The sequence below is a fragment of the Bombina bombina genome, chromosome 7, assembly GCF_027579735.1.
Source record: "Bombina bombina isolate aBomBom1 chromosome 7, aBomBom1.pri, whole genome shotgun sequence".
In the NCBI taxonomy this organism is placed as follows: Eukaryota; Metazoa; Chordata; class Amphibia; order Anura; family Bombinatoridae; genus Bombina; species Bombina bombina.
The window spans coordinates 266,966,936-266,984,967 of record NC_069505.1 but is presented as its reverse complement, the minus strand read 5'-3'; the positions used below and the strand labels follow the sequence as shown (position 1 = coordinate 266,984,967).

Below are 18,032 nucleotides of genomic sequence, written 5' to 3'. Positions count from 1 at the left end.
CCGTCTCAAAGGTAGCTTCCATGGTGGAGCCGATGACATATTCACCAGGTCTGCATACCAAGTTCTGCGTGGCCACGCAGGAGCTATCAAGATCACCGAAGCCCTCTCTTGATTGATCCTGGCTACCAGCCTGGGAATGAGAGGAAACGGTGGGAACACATAAGCTAGGTTGAAGGTCCAGGGCGCTACTAGTGCATCTACTAGAGTCGCCTTGGGATCCCTGGATCTGGACCCGTAGCAAGGAACCTTGAAGTTCTGACGAGACGCCATCAGATCCATGTCTGGAATGCCCCATAATTGAGTTATTTGGGCAAAGATTTCCGGATGGAGTTCCCACTCCCCCGGATGAAATGTCTGACGACTCAGAAAATCCGCTTCCCAATTTTCCACTCCTGGGATGTGGATTGCAGACAAGTGGCAGGAGTGAAGCTCCGCCCATTGAATTACTTTGGTCACTTCTTCCATCGCCAGGGAACTCCTTGTTCCCCCCTGATGGTTGATATATGCAACAGTCGTCATGTTGTCTGATTGAAACCTTATGAATTTGGCCTTTGCTAGTTGAGGCCAAGCCTTGAGAGCATTGAATATCGCTCTCAGTTCCAGAATGTTTATCGGGAGAAGAGATTCTTCCCGAGACCATAGACCCTGAGCCTTCAGGTGTTTCCAGACCGCGCCCCAGCCCACCAGGCTGGCGTCGGTCGTTACAATGACCCACTCTGGTCTTCTGAAGCTCATCCCTTGGGACAGGTTGTCCAGGGTCAGCCACCAACGGAGTGAATCTCTGGTCCTCTGATCTACTTGGATCGTCGGGGACAAATCTGTATAATCCCCATTCCACTGTCTGAGCATGCACAGTTGTAATGGTCTTAGATGAATTCGCGCAAAAGGAACTATGTCCATTGCCACAACCATCAAACCTATTACTTCCATGCACTGCGCTATGGAAGGAAGAAGAACAGAATGAAGTACTTGACAAGAGCTTAGAAGTTTTGATTTTCTGACTTCTGTCAGAAAAATCTTCATTTCCAAGGAGTCTATTATTGTTCCCAAGAAGGGAACTCTTGTTGACGGGAATAGAGAACTTTTTTCTACGTTCACTTTCCACCCGTGAGATCTGAGAAAGGCTAGGACAATGTCCGTATGAGCCTTTGCTTGTGGTAGAGACGACGCTTGAATCAGTATGTCGTCCAAGTAGGGTACTACTGCAATGCCCCTTGGCCTTAGCACCGCTAGAAGGGACCCTAGTACCTTTGTGAAAATTCTTGGAGCAGTGGCTAGTCCGAATGGAAGTGCCACAAACTGGTAATGCTTGTCCAGAAAGGCGAATCTTAGGAACCGATGATGTTCCTTGTGGATAGGAATATGTAGATACGCATCCTTTAAATCCACCGTGGTCATGAATTGACCTTCCTGGATGGTAGGAAGAATTGTCCGAATGGTTTCCATCTTGAACGATGGGACCTTGAGAAATTTGTTTAGGATCTTGAGATCCAAAATTGGCCTGAATGTTCCCTCTTTTTTGGGAACTATGAACAGATTGGAGTAAAACCCCATCCCTTGTTCTCCTAATGGAACAGGATGAATCACTCCCATTTTTAACAGGTCTTCTACACAATGTAAGAATGCCTGTCTTTTTATTTGGTCTGAAGACAATTGAGACCTGTGGAACCTTCCCCTTGGGGGTAGTTCCTTGAATTCCAGGAGATAACCTTGAGAAACTATTTCTAGCGCCCAAGGATCCTGAACATCTCTTGCCCAAGCCTGAGCGAAGAGAGAGAGTCTGCCCCCCACCAGATCCGGTCCCCGATCGGGGGCCAGCATCTCATGCTGTCTTGGTAGCGGTAGCGGGCTTCTTGGCCTGCTTACCTTTGTTCCAGCCTTGCATCGGTCTCCAGGCTGGCTTGGTTTGAGAAGAATTACCCTCTTGCTTAGAGGATGTAGAATTCGAGGCTGGTCCGTTTCTGCGAAAGGGACGAAAATTTGTTTTATTTTTAGCCTTAAAAGACCTATCCTGAGGAAGGGCGTGGCCCTTTCCCCCAGTGATGTCTGAAATAATCTCTTTCAAGTCAGGGCCAAACAGCGTTTTCCCCTTGAAAGGGATGTTAAGCAATCTGTTCTTGGAGGACACATCCGCTGACCAAGACTTCAGCCAAAGCGCTCTGCGCGCCACAATAGCAAAACCTGAATTTTTCGCCGCTAATCTAGCTAATTGCAAAGTGGCGTCTAAGGTAAAAGAGTTAGCCAACTTAAGTGCTTGAACTCTGTCCATAACCTCCTCATAAGAGGATGCTTGATTGAGCGACTTTTCTAGTTCCTCGAACCAGAAACACGCTGCTGTAGTGACAGGAACAATGCATGAAATTGGTTGTAGAAGGTAACCTTGCTGAACAAACATCTTTTTAAGCAAACCCTCTAATTTTTTATCCATAGGATCTTTGAAAGCACAACTATCTTCTATAGGGATAGTGGTGCGTTTGTTTAGAGTAGAAACCGCCCCCTCGACCTTGGGGACTGTCTGCCATAAGTCCTTCCTGGGGTCGACCATAGGAAATAATTTCTTAAATATAGGGGGAGGGACAAAAGGTATGCCGGGCCTTTCCCATTCTTTATTTACAATGTCCGCCACCCGCTTGGGTATAGGAAAAGCTTCGGGGGGCACCGGGACCTCTAGGAACCTGTCCATCTTACATAATTTCTCTGGAATGACCAAATTGTCACAATCATCCAGAGTAGATAACACCTCCTTAAGCAGAGCGCGGAGATGTTCCCATTTAAATTTAAATGTAATAACGTCAGGTTCAGCTTGTTGAGAAATTTTTCCTGAATCTGAAATTTCTCCCTCAGACAAAACCTCCCTAGCCCCTTCAGACTGGTGTAAGGGCATGTCAGAACCATTATCATCAGCGTCCTCATGCTCTTCAGTATCTAAAACAGAGCAGTCGCGCTTTCGCTGATAAGTGGGCATTTTGGCTAAAATGTTTTTAATAGAATTATCCATTACAGCCGTTAATTGTTGCATAGTAAGGAGGATTGGCGCACTAGATTCACTAGGGACCTCCTGAGTGGGCAAGACTGGTGTAGACATAGAAGGAGATGATGCAGTACCATGCTTACTCCCCTCACTTAAGGAATCATTTTGGGCAACATTATTATCAGTGGCATCATTGTCCCTACTTTGTTTGTCACATTCATCACATATATTTAAATGGAGAGGAACCTTGGCTTCCGAACATACAGAACATCGTCTATCTGATAGTTCAGACATGTTAATAGGCATAAACTTGATAACAAAGCACAAAAAACGTTTTAAAATAAAACCGTTACTGTCTCTTTAAATTTTAAACTGAACACACTTTTTTACTGAATATACGCAAAAGTATGAAGGAAATGTTCAAAATTCACCAAAATTTCACCACAGTGTCATAAAGCCTTAAAAGTATTGCACACCAAATTTGAAAGCTTTAACTCTTAAAATAACGGAACCGGAGCCGTTTTTACATTTAACCCCTATACAGTCCCTGGTATCTGCTTTGCTGAGACCCAACCAAGCCCAGAGGGGAATACGATACCAAATGATGCCTTCAATAAGCTTTTTCAGTGGATCTGAGCTCCTCACACATGCATCTGCATGCCTTGCTTCTCAAAAACAACTGCGCATTAGTGGCGCGAAAATGAGGCTCTGCCTATGACTAGAAAAGGCCCCCAGTGAAAAAGGTGTCCAATACAGTGCCTGCCGTTTTTTTAATAAAATTCCCAAGATTAAAATAACTCTCCAAAGTTATAAACCATTAAATATGCTTATAAAGTAATCATTTTGGCCCAGAAAAATGTCTACCAGTCTTTAAAGCCCTTGTGAAGCCCTTTTATTCTTATATTGAAAATTAAGAAAATGGCTTACCGGATCCCATAGGGAAAATGACAGCTTCCAGCATTACCAAGTCTTGTTAGAAATGTGTCATACCTCAAGCAGCCAAAGTCTGCTCACTGTTTCCCCCAACTGAAGTTAATTCCTCTCAACAGTCCTGTGTGGAAACAGCCATCGATTTTAGTAACGGTTGCTAAAATCATTTTCCTCTTACAAACAGAAATCTTCATCTCTTTTCTGTTTCAGAGTAAATAGTACATACCAGCACTATTTTAAAATAACAAACTCTTGATAGAAGAATAAAAACTACATTTAAACACCAAAAAACTCTGAGCCATCTCCGTGGAGATGTTGCCTGTGCAACGGCAAAGAGAATGACTGGGGAAGGCGGAGCCTAGGAGGGATCATGTGACCAGCTTTGCTGGGCTCTTTGCCATTTCCTGTTGGGGAAGAGAATATCCCACAAGTAAGGATGACGCCGTGGACCGGACACACCTATGTTGGAGAAAAGTCCATTCCTCAACGACCTTAAAATAAGAAGGATCCACAGTGTAGTATTTTGTGTTTGGTACTTTTACAGAAACTGAAAAGGATATGAAAAGAGAACCTTGTATTGAAGATATATTAAAGTAATGTGTGTATGATTATAGTATATATCAGCAAATATAAATAAGTTCCTAACTAGCAAAAATCAATTGCAAAAAGCAATTGAAAGGATGTACTTAGGTAGCACTCACCAGCGAATAATCTATTTAAGTCCAATGCTACCTTAGGTAAAGAAGCCCAAGGAGGGCGGATTAAAACTTAACTTTTATTACATTGGTTAAAATCGTTACAACATATTAAAATCCACCAACAGTGTGAGGTGAGGGAATGTTGCTCCTGGGGAGGAGTTATCAAATTATATATTAGAGGTATATTCTCAGGAGGATATCCTCACTATTGTGGGGTGCTACATGTACCTCGGGTGTCACCCTTTTGTATGAGATCCTGAGTTATATCTCAGGTGTAGCTGATCCACCAATAGTTATGTCTGTCCTCTGGGTGAGGGGTGAGAGTAATATTATTAGGATATTAAGGACCCGGGCTATAAAGGTCCCCGCTGTCTATTGGCACTCTGGTATATAGAAATAGAATAAAATTATCACCTTACTGATTTGCACTGGGGGGAGGTCTGCTACATCATACTAGGTTAGGTAAAAGTTATGGTACTATGAGACGGTATAAGTAGGGCGATATAGCACGCCTTATAAATATCGTTATACCCACTTAATCACAGGGGTTCAAATGTGTTCCCCTACTTATACGAATAAACAGTTTGGACGCATTCCAGTATTAATCTGGTATAGCAAGTATTCTATATTGGTATGTGGATAGCTCTGTGGGTCAATTGAAGTGGTTTGTGAGTACCAATAAATATTAAAGGAATCCCATTCAGAGAGCTAAACATACATGTGAATCCGGTAAAATATCAGTTTATTTAATACTTGATGAGAATACTTCGTACACATTCATACATGTTACAGTGTGCGGTGCTTATACTTGTGTAATGACGCTTGGCGTCTAGGTAAGAGTCTTTGGTGACAAGATCGGGCAGAACTTAGCTGTAAAATGACGTTTGCGGTATTCAAAAAGAATTACTTTTACTTATACTCCTGTGTATCAGAGTTGCTAACTGGTACAGCTAAGATATCAAAACATTGCCCCTAATTGGTTACGTGTGCACCGGCCATTGTAGAGTTGTAAATTTCTTTACTTAAGGTTAATGTTTGTAGCATGCATGGCCAGAAAATACTGTCAATCTAGACCCCCAACCTTAGTCAGATGTGTCTCCTAGATAAGTATTATATTCCGGTTTAGGTAGTATATAGCTTATTTAGCCGGGGAGTTATCTGTGGTTACCAATAATAAAATAGCAGAGCGGGTGTTTTAGATTGGCTAGTACAGTCGGTATTGCCGTTCAGCCACCCCAGTTTGTAATATAAGTAAATAGTTCACTTAATATTCTAGGTTGAGGAAGCATAAAGGCCCCCTTGCCATAATATATTGATTCTTAGTATATCTATTATTGAAAGTCAGGTCAAGAGGCTACCCCAGAGGAACACCTCGGAGGGGCAGACAACATCAGAGAGCCCCGAGTCCTTTCTCCCAGATGAGACTAAATCACTAAAAATCATAAACTTGTCTGAACACTCTTCATCTCCAGATCATATCTCTGTATTATCTAAAGGTCTATCTTTCTGCCCTACGGGACAGCTTAATAAATTCGAGATAATCAAAGATATACAGTTGTATATACGAAAATTAAATTTAAAAAAAAGAATTTTTTGCCAAAAAATCTGATCCCACCCTGTCAGAAGCTGATAGGAGGAGCTTACAAGATTTGGAAAGCCTATTACAGGATAATGAATCTCAATCCAAACCTTGGAGACGAAATCTGAAGACTAGATCCACATTTGTACCAAAATATAATTTATCCACTCAATTGGAGATATACAATCAGGTGGTCTGCGAAGAAATCTCACAATTAAAAATGGGCTATCCGGAACAGAACCTTACAAGAACTGAAAAATTGGCTCTCAAAGAAATCCAGACATGGGATGATATAATAATAAGGGAAGCGGATAAGGGGGGAAACATTGTCCTCTGGCCCCTATCTATGTATCTGAAACAAGTTGAAAAACAACTCAAAAATCGACAATGCTATCAAAAGCTATTCAACAATCCAAGTGAAAGATATAGTAAGATCTATAACAATATAATCAAAGAAGGCAGTAGCAGAGGAATTATAAATACTGAAGAAACAAAGTTTCTAACTGTCAGACACCCCAAAATCGCTACCTTTTATCTCATCCCCAAGGTTCACAAAAATATCACCAATCCGCCTGGTAGGCCCACTGTTTCTGGCAATGAATGCCTATCAGAAAATGCCAGTCGATATGTGGACCACAGATTGAGGGAATTTGTGGAGACCCTCCCCTCCTATGTCAAAGACACTATGGAGGTCTTACAAAGATTGGAAAATAGCAACGCCAGAAAAGAAACCTGGCTTGTCACAGCGGACGTTGAGTCCTTATACACCTCCATAGAACATGACAAGGGACTCAGGGCTGTTCAGTCCTTTCTTAATCAAGGCTCCTCTGAAGAGGAGGATCATGATCTGTTTATCCTAAAACTATTGGAATTTGTCCTCAAATACAATTTCTTCACCTTTGCCAACCAGTTTTACTTACAAGTTCAAGGAACGGCGATGGGCACGGCCTGTGCCCCTACCTACGCCAACTTGTTCCTAGGTTTCTGGGAAAAACACGTGGTTTTCAATGACTTGCACTCTACCGAAACAGACAAAATACCTTTCTGGATTCGGTACATAGATGACATTCTGTTTATGTGGGAAGGAAGTAAGGAAGAATTAGAGATTTTCCTTCATAATCTCAATCAGAATGATCTAAACATCAAGTTAACTTACAAAATGAGCCAAAAAGAGATAGATTTCCTAGATCTCACAATCTTCAAAGATCAGGAGGGAAGAATACAATCTAATCTCTACAGAAAAGAAACAGCAACTAACAGCTTATTGCATAACGGCAGCTCTCACGCCCCCGGAACCACTAAATCCTTACCGGTTGGGGAATTCTTGAGGATAAGAAGGAACTGTAGTAATATCCATCTTTTCAAAAAGCAATCCAAAATTCTGGAGCAACGACTAGAGGACAGAGGATACAGCAAAAGAAATATCAAAAGAGCCAAAAATAGGGCAATCCATACCAATCGAACTGAATTACTTTACAAAAAGACCAAGAGAAAGGATGAACAAACTAGACTAATTTTAACTTATACTCCACAAGTGCAAGCTGTAAATGATATACTGAACAAACACTGGCACATTCTTACTTTAGACCCAGATCTGAAGCCAATTGTAGGAGATAAGATACAAATTGGATATAAAAGAACTCAGAACATAAAAGACATGGTATCCCGTAGCCACTACCAAGTGGGGAAAACAAGGACTGCCATTCGGGCAGGATCTTTCCCTTGCGGCACCTGCTCCTCTTGTACATATATCCGTAGAATGGATATGATTCAAGATAGGTTTGGCCACACACACAAAATTAAGAACTACATCAGCTGCACATCGGACAATGTAATATATGTATTATTTTGCAGCTGCTCCAAAATCTATGTTGGAATGACCAGCCGTCAGCTCAAAGTCAGACTACAGGAGCATGTAAGGAACATTAAAAATGCCGCAAAGGACCTTGAAGATGGAAAAACCATAACCTCAGTGGCACTTCATTTCTTCAAACGCCATTTCTCTAACCCGAGAGAGCTAAAGTGCCAAGGGATAGAAAAAATATCCTTAGGCATTAGAGGGGGCAACATAGAACAGGCCCTGTTGAGGGCAGAGTGTAGATGGATATATCTACTAGATAGTGTGTATCCTAAGGGATTAAATGAACAAAACAACTATTATTGTTTCCTGTAAAAAGGAACAAATCCGGAGACGAATAAGAACCTTGGATATATACACCAAAATACATCCAAACAGGATATCTCACAACGTGAGAATGAATTATAATACTACCAGGATTCAACAAGGGAAAGCTCGAGAAGTACCAGTTAATTAAAAAAGGATATATAACAGATTTAATGTAACCTTACTCCAATCTCTATACAGTACGAGTAAAACTGTGTACCAACTACCAGAAACCATATAAGAGTGGGACCGTCTGATCACATAATAATATATAATGGAAACCCCAAATTAATAGGTTCCACCTACCACTTTCTTTGTTTGACTTACTAATAAATAATTAATCACTAACGTGTTAAAAACTTACTTTTTCCTTCACTTTTTCACAGCAATACAAATGTTGCACCTTACAATTTGTTTGTACACCCTATGGTGTAAGCACACTTACTAAGATAATATTAAATGTCACTATAAGTCTGAAAAGTTCAGATTTACTTAGATCTGTCAAAATTCACTATCCAAAATATTTGGACAACCCAGAATACATTGGGACTGGGCACCTATTTGCACATTTTCAGAACACTATTCAAATCTTAATTTTGCTTTGGGACCTAGAATTTAACTAGGTTAAATAATTGGACATTTGATCCAGTGTTTCACGTTTGGCACCAGTTTTATTATTTTCATTGTTTGTTTACACATTTTCAACCCACACATGATATCCCCATTTGCAACAAGAGGACATCCTGACCTCACACACACGGATGGTCTCAAACACTGTTCCCCCTTTTAACATGACATGTCATCTATGACTATACAGTAAATCATGGAAAGTGCTAATTCCATTTATTTTTTATTCAATTTTGATTGCGATCAGATCGCTATTAGATCTTCTAACAGGAAGAACGGCCCATTTTGGAGGTGTCACCCCTTATAATCGAGCGATTTGATTATCCCATATCAAATCCAGAATCCCATCACATTCAGCAACACAACCCCTGTTATTTGCCTAAACATCCCAATCGGGTATTTAGAATTAGAGACAGGCAACCTATAAGATCTGTTAGAAAAGGCGAACCCTTTACACACCCCCTTCTCCTATAAATATAATAGGAGAAACGGGGAACCAATAACGATAGCCGACGGGGGAGTACCTCCCACCGGTCAACCAATAAAAAGCCCCAAGTTCGGCGGGCGCCCCACCTTTGACAAAGCCTTTGTGGCGAAACATGTCAGGGCAGTTGGAGACCATTTCTCCTTTTTAACCTAAAACAACAGTGTGACTTGGTGTATGAATGTTTAACTAGAAAACAATTTAAAATGGTATATGCGTGAGAGAGTGTGTGCAATCGAGATATTCTAGTCATATACTAGCTGCTAACTATTGGCATTAGCACCTCACAAATCGCTACTTTCAATAATAGATATACTAAGAATCAATATATTATGGCAAGGGGGCCTTTATGCTTCCTCAACCTAGAATATTAAGTGAACTATTTACTTATATTACAAACTGGGGTGGCTGAACGGCAATACCGATTGTACTAGCCAATCTAAAACACCCGCTCTGCTATTTTATTATTGGTAACCACAGATAACTCCCCGGCTAAATAAGCTATATACTACCTAAACCGGAATATAATACTTATCTAGGAGACACATCTGACTAAGGTTGGGGGTCTAGATTGACAGTATTTTCTGGCCATGCATGCTACAAACATTAACCTTAAGTAAAGAAATTTACAACTCTACAATGGCCGGTGCACACGTAACCAATTAGGGGCAATGTTTTGATATCTTAGCTGTACCAGTTAGCAACTCTGATACACAGGAGTATAAGTAAAAGTAATTCTTTTTGAATACCGCAAACGTCATTTTACAGCTAAGTTCTGCCCGATCTTGTCACCAAAGACTCTTACCTAGACGCCAAGCGTCATTACACAAGTATAAGCACCGCACACTGTAACATGTATGAATGTGTACGAAGTATTCTCATCAAGTATTAAATAAACTGATATTTTACCGGATTCACGTGTATGTTTAGCTCTCTGAATGGGATTCCTTTAATATTTATTGGTACTCACAAACCACTTCAATTGACCCACAGAGCTATCCACATACCAATATAGAATACTTGCTATACCAGATTAATACTGGAATGCGTCCAAACTGTTTATTCGTATAAGTAGGGGAACACATTTGAACCCCTGTGATTAAGTGGGTATAACGATATTTATAAGGCGTGCTATATCGCCCTACTTATACCGTCTCATAGTACCATAACTTTTACCTAACCTAGTATGATGTAGCAGACCTCCCCCCAGTGCAAATCAGTAAGGTGATAATTTTATTCTATTTCTATATACCAGAGTGCCAATAGACAGCGGGGACCTTTATAGCCCGGGTCCTTAATATCCTAATAATATTACTCTCACCCCTCACCCAGAGGACAGACATAACTATTGGTGGATCAGCTACACTTGAGATATAACTCAGGATCTCATACAAAAGGGTGACACCCGAGGTACATGTAGCACCCCACAATAGTGAGGATATCCTCCTGAGAATATACCTCTAATATATAATTTGATAACTCCTCCCCAGGAGCAACATTCCCTCACCTCACACTGTTTGGTGGATTTTAATATGTTGTAACGATTTTAACCAATGTAATAAAAGTTAAGTTTTAATCCGCCCTCCTTGGGCTTCTTTACCTAAGGTAGCATTGGACTTAAATAGATTATTCGCTGGTGAGTGCTACCTAAGTACATCCTTTCAATTGCTTTTTGCAATTGATTTTTGCTAGTTAGTCTCTCCCTATGTACAGCACCCAGTCCCCTTAAACACTATTGATATTTCTCACATTTTGAAAAGAAAAAAAGTGGGACACAGCGTCAGTAGTGCCGTCGTCTTTTTCTTGCTTGTTTCTCAATAAATAAGTTCCTATCTGAAGTCTGAATGATCCACTCCAGCCTCCCTAGAAAACATTGTCAGAAGTTAAATTACAGGAAAAGCAGGTGAAATATGTCACAAGTGTATGCAGCAGTTACTTTCCATATATTTTTTTTACTGCAAATAATTAAGCATTTTTAATGCATTTGGTCTAGTAATATCAGTATTGTTCAGTTGTGAGCAGCTGAATTAGCACACCCCATAATTATAATCGGCTAATTAAAGGGACAGTATACCCCAAGTTTCATATAACTGCATGTAGATACTACTATAAAGAAGAAATAAGGTCATTTTTCTTTGATATGAACAATGATTTGGTAGTGCAGCAAAATGTTTATATATATATATATATATATATATATATACAGTATATATATATATATATATATATATATATATATATATATATATAAATAATTATTTTGTGTGTGTGTATGTGCATATAATGTAAGTATGTATTAATCTATTTATTTTGCAACAGGTTTTTTTACTCAGATATCTACATTGGCTGATGTACAAGAAAACGTTATGGCATATCTTCATGTATTAAGTCGTCCTAAAGTCATTGATCAAGAACATGATGTTGTATGGACAGAAGCTTATGTTGATAATACTGTAAGTATAAACTATACAATTACTCTATAAAACAATAATATGTAATATTAAAGTCTTATTAGAAAGCAGCCTTTTAAATAAGTGAAAATTAAGAGCTATATTTTTTTTCTTTAGTCTAATATTTTATTCTATAATAATATTAGCATTGGAAATTACACTATTTGTTTTTATAAACTGAATAAAGGAATTGATAAACCAGTATTTAAAAGATTGCTAAATACATTTCATTTACAGTGTGTATGTTTTCTTTAACATTCTAAATATAATTAAAACATAGCTTCATGTAGTGCTAATAATAAAAATAAATAAATATTTAAAAAATAAATAGATTGTGTGTGTGTATATATAATTTTCCATTTAAAAAAAAAAATAAACTGAATAAAATGAACAGTTTATCACTTGCCGAATCGCCCATGTCCTATTTGTTAGGGGTTTCTATTTAGTTGGACAAATAATAATACTAAATACAGCCACCTTGCACACAAAAAATAATAAATAAAAATATATATATGGGAATATATATATATATATATATATATATATATATCAGAAACTGCAGTGGGAAGAAGCACATGCCTTTCCTTTTGTAAATCCACCAGCATCCGCTCACTTTCCTGATAAAATAAGCAAACAGATTTGTACTGCTAAGATATGATCTTTTATGTATTACTGTGGTAAATAAATAATTACCTGAGTCTGTATTTATCAAAGAGTTAGCATACGAAGTGTTTATTGGCTCCAACCGCCATGGCACACATGTCAGTCAGTATGGCTTAGGCACTAATTAAACATTTAAGCCAAGGTAGACTTTTCTTTAAATTGCCATTTGTTGGTGTATCTGAAGCCATGTTAAAGGGCCATGCAATTTGAAAAATGCTATGCTCTAGTTTGTTAGCATATATAATTTTGAGACTATCGACTCTGCACTGCTGATTGGATCAGCTGCAGTTTCTGCTCTGACCAGGAGTGCTCTGTGAGTCCCAAGCAATACTTCTACTGTGTGTTTAATCTCTTTGCCGGGGTTAAACACACAGTAGTGCATGGTTGATATTCTTAAAATGACATGACCTGATGAAATAGAGCATGTGATGTTTAAACTATTATGGCCTTTTAACAATAGAAAAAGGATTGTTGTTAAGTGATAATTTATGAGATAACACAGAAACATAACCCAAAGAAAACAGAATTGTGTTTTATACAACCACACTGTGTTTCATCTCATCATGCCGATTCGAGTCGGCTGGCCATCCTAGCATTTGTCCTGCATCTATTCATTTTTAAATACAGTTATCTACCTTCTTTTATAAGTGCAAGTATTGTCGCTATAGTTTTAACGTTGTATTGTATTTTCTATATCTATAAGACTATTAAAGTCCAGTAGAAATATTACTTGGAGTTAATATCTATTTATTTCATATATATTATTTAGTATTGTTTGCTTGCTATCCTTCTGTTGGAATAGAGCAGTGAGAAGCAAGTTATATATTTTTTATGACTAATAAAATTGGTTACATATGAAATTACCAGACTTGGTTTGACATTAATCAAAAATTATTCAAGGCTTTTTTTATATACAGATTCCAGTTTGCCAAAATGCAAAATGTCATTTAAATTATAGTGAAATACGAAAAATGGCACTATTTGTTTTTCCAAATGTTCTAGACCTTTAAAAGGAGAACACATGACTACAACTACAATAACATAGCTAATGCTCACTATGCTAGTGTGTTTTCCTCCTGTACTTGCAGTTGTCTTTAAAGTTCTTCTCTTATTCACAGCAAATACAGTGGCCAGTTGGTAAAGCTCTGCATATTTTTACTGTTTATTGCCCTGTTGTAATCCTTCCTCATATTGTTGGTGCATCCTATGACAGATGGTATGGTGGGTAGTAACCATGTTACTGTTGTTGTACCCTGCAGTTACAACAAATTAGCTCATTCTATATGACTTTACTGAATTGCGTCTAATATCAACAGTCAAAAGAAGGACCAGAAACACTGAATACAACAGGTGCTCTTAATAGGGTGTGGGATTAGTTTGCCACAAACGTTACCAAAAGGTCACAATAAGGGAAATACAGTTACACCGATTGCAAAGTATTTCTTTCACCGATGATCAGAAGGTTTATATACACTTAAGTATTGGTATCTTCATATAATTAGTGAAGATGTTATCCAATATAATTAAAGGTATATTAAACCCCCAAAAAATATTTCATGATTCAGATAGAGAATACACTTTTTTAAAGGTTTCCAATTCACTTCTATTATCACATTTATTTTATTCTTATGTTATTCTTTGTTGAAGAGATACCTAGGTAGGTAGCGTGCACATGCCTGAAGCACTACATGGCAGGAAATAGTGCTGCCATCTAGTGCTCTTGTTAATGTATAACATTGTAGCAAAACTGCTGCTATATAATGCTGCAGACAAGTGCACACTCTTTAGTTTACATTTCTGCTTTTCAACACAGGATAACAAGAAAATGAAGATTATTTTATAATAGAAGTAAATTAGAAAGTTGTTTAAAATGTTATGGTCTATCTAAACCATGAAATAAAAAATGTGGGTTTTATGATCCTTTAAATATAATTAATCTTTATGAATAAAGTGCAGCCTCTATCCAGACAGTTTGTTCTTGCACTTACACGTATCAAAGATAAGAGAGAGAGGCGCATCTCCAATTCAAATGTTTTATTTAACTGTTGCTGTCTTCCCTATAGTAAAATATATGCACTTACATAAGTAAAATATATGCACTTACATAAGTAAAATGATAAGATGCAATTAGATAAAAAGTTGTCACCGGACAGTCCAGATTGCTCCTGTGCAGAAATTATCTCAGTTTTTTTATTAACAGAATACTCCAGAGAAAACTTGTACATGTGTGTTTCAGAGAAAACATTTCAATATCAACATACAGGATAGGTATATAATATTAATTATTATTTTGACTACAATAAATGTAATCTATTTCATAACCTGCAGGGGGTCGCGGTAGCCAATATGTTGACATAACATTTTAACACATTAGGGTCATTGAGGGTCATTAACAGTTTCTGTTGCTTGACTTTTGAGAAAAATATAACTCTGATAGTTTGTTATCTGTCATGGGTATTGATTTTATACCCAGGAATAAACATGGGGTGACAGACCAAGACATTTTCTGGATATACAATTGCCAGATGAGACAACCATGGCCTTGATTTTGGAACTGATGTAAATGTATTTATATAGCATCTTTACTTATGTCTGTCTGTCTATCTGTCTATCTATCTATCTATCTATCTATCTGTCTGTCTGTCTGTCTGTCTGTCTGTCTGTCTGTCTGTCTGTTGTCTGTCTGTCTGTCTCTATCTATCTATCTATCTATCTATCTGTCTGTCAATATCTATCTATCTATCATTTATTTATCTATCTATAATTGGATGTATTAAAGTGATATACAATGCCTTTCAGCCAGTGTGACTTTTCTTTCTTTATACTGTATTCCCCAGGGTAACTTATTGATATACCTATTTCACGTGTTTTCAATTTTTAATGTAGCGGATACCTGTAGATAAAAGATTAAAGAACAGTTCACTCCAAAAAAACTCCCATTTAAAGTGTTTCCAATGATCCATTTTACCTGCTGGAGTGTATTAAATTGTTTACAAGTAGCTCCTTTATCCCTATTTTGGCCTTTGAAATAGCAGATTTTACCTGTGGTTTCCCCACCTATACTGAAAGTTTTGATACTGGAGTCCCAGCTACTGAATAGCCTAAGTAAACACAGCCATTAGAAGAAATGACACTCCCAGTGGGGAGCAGGATAGTTAAGTAATAAAATGATCATTTCCATTGTTCTCTTTATGTATTGAGCTTTAATTTTCCCAGACAAATATAAGATAAGGAAGCAAGTGTGTGTGCACAGTGATAACATAATCAGATATGATATATATTACCTGAAGCTCAGCCCATCGCAATAGGCTATGTTTTAAAAGCACAAAACCAACTACTTCATATACACAAATAAACCTGAAAGTGCAATTTCTCATACATTTTATACTCTGCAGCTGGTATAACAAGTCATTGAAAATACATTAATATAAAAACAATTTTACAGTGTACTGTCCCTTTAAGTAATGGTACTGTTCAGTTGTCCTTGAGTTAATGCAGGCTCTGCATGAAACATACATGGCAAGCACTGATGTGCACAGTGATCATACTTTTATTATTGTATTGAGTTCTTATGCTTTTATTGTAATTATCTTATACATTTTTCTATTTTTAAAGTGTGGGGGCTATTTAATTTGCATTATGGGAGTGTGAAGGTTTTGGTACATTTAGACTTTAACAACAATATTACATTTTTGTGTTTGCATTTATTATATGTTTCATGTTTTAAGCTCAGAGTTGCAAGCAATCCTCTGTTTTTGTCCATTTCTGCTTCTTATTTCTTTGAACGTTTTGTACATTTGGGAACATTAAAACCAAAAAGTATGGTTCTCCTTTGTGAGATTTATAATTAGATCTGTTTGCAGAAACAAAGAAAATCAGTGAGACACTATATTTTGGTAATTTTGAAAGTGATGTCACAAGGGAATGGCCAGAGATCTATATTAATTTTCCAAAATATTTTTTATTATTTTTGTCTTTTAATCTTACGGGCACAAAGAGTTGATATCTGCCCAAAAAAATATCTGTCACGAAGGTCATGTTTAAAAATTTTTTACTGATTCACAAAAGAAAAGTACACATACATAAAAATAATGTATTTTCTCTAAATGTGTACATTTTAAGACTATTATCTATTTCGATAAATTAGATTGTGTTACAAATATACATTGTTTCTCTGTCATATACAGTGCAGTTCTTTTATAATTTTTCTACAAAATATTGTATTCAATTTAGTAATAGTCCCATAAAAATTGGCATTTGACTAACAACACTAAGTACTGTGGGATATTTTGTTCTCATGAAATTGTTTTTGATCTTGATTATTAGTATTAATAATAGTTTCCATAAAAATTACAGTTGTAAATTTATAATGGTTCTTTTTGCACCAGAGTACAAAATGTTACATGTTATAATCATAATAGCATATCTGGGCTTTATTTTAATTCAAGTCATTGCTCAGTCTGTTCTATTCTGAATATTAAAAAAATATACATTAAAAACACTTTATGCCACTAACAGCAGCAATTTTAATTTAATCATAGACAATCTGTGAATCTCGATCAGACTAGCTGTATAAGGTATTTTCTGTGGTTTTTCATCACTAGACTTTATATGTCAGTAGTTGCAGACTGAGAGGCACCGTGATGTATAAAAAGATGTTTTAAATATAAAATTAATTTGAGTTATCTAGTCACAATGGGGGAAGGAGGAAATATAATGATGTCACTGGCGCCAAGATAAATTTGACTGTTTGCACCAAGGAAAAGGTTAGCAGCTGTGGTATCAAGTTGATTTTTTAAGGTAATCTCACTTAAATAGTACAATTCAAAGGGACGGTAAAATCAAAATTAAACTTAAATGGATTGAATAGACCATGAAATTGTAAACAACTTTCAAATTTACTTCTCTTATACATTTTTCTAAGTTGTCTTGGTATCCTTTATTAACCCCTTAATGACCAGCGCCGTACCCTGTACGATGCTGGTTGTTATGCCCTTAAGGACCAGGAATGTACCCTGACTGTCGCTGCAGTCCTGGGCTTCTCTCTGCCGTGATTTCGCTCAAAATAGTGAGATTGCGCTATTTCTGCATGCCCCACAAGCTGTTTGTAAATAATTTCAGTGAGAAACCTAAAATTGTGAAAAAGTTAACTTTTAACTGGGATGAAATATACCAAAATGGGCCTAGATCAATACTTTAGGTTGTCTACTAAACAAAATATATAGTTATAGGTAAATATAAAAAAGGCTCTATTTATGTTTAAATGTAGTGATGGCAAAAAGGCTCTGGTCTTTTGGGGAAGTTTTTGTCTGAAATGCCTGGTCCTTAAGGGGTTAACCCCTTCGCGACCAAGGGCATGTCAGGTACGTCCTACAAAAAAATACCCTTAAGGACCAATGACGTGCCTGACACGTCCTCTGGGGTTTCAAGTGCTGGAAGGGATGGTGATCACTTCCAGACGCTTTC

General features: G+C 37.5%; 1 protein-coding gene across 1 annotated transcript in view; it reads left to right on the top strand.

Moving 5' to 3' along the window:
• CACNA2D3 (calcium voltage-gated channel auxiliary subunit alpha2delta 3) overlaps positions 1-18,032 on the top strand; it is a 1,718,630-nt gene that overhangs the window by 982,470 nt on the left and 718,128 nt on the right. The window contains 1 exon segment of the mRNA XM_053720740.1: positions 11,773-11,906. Coding sequence (XP_053576715.1) covers positions 11,773-11,906 — 134 coding nt within the window.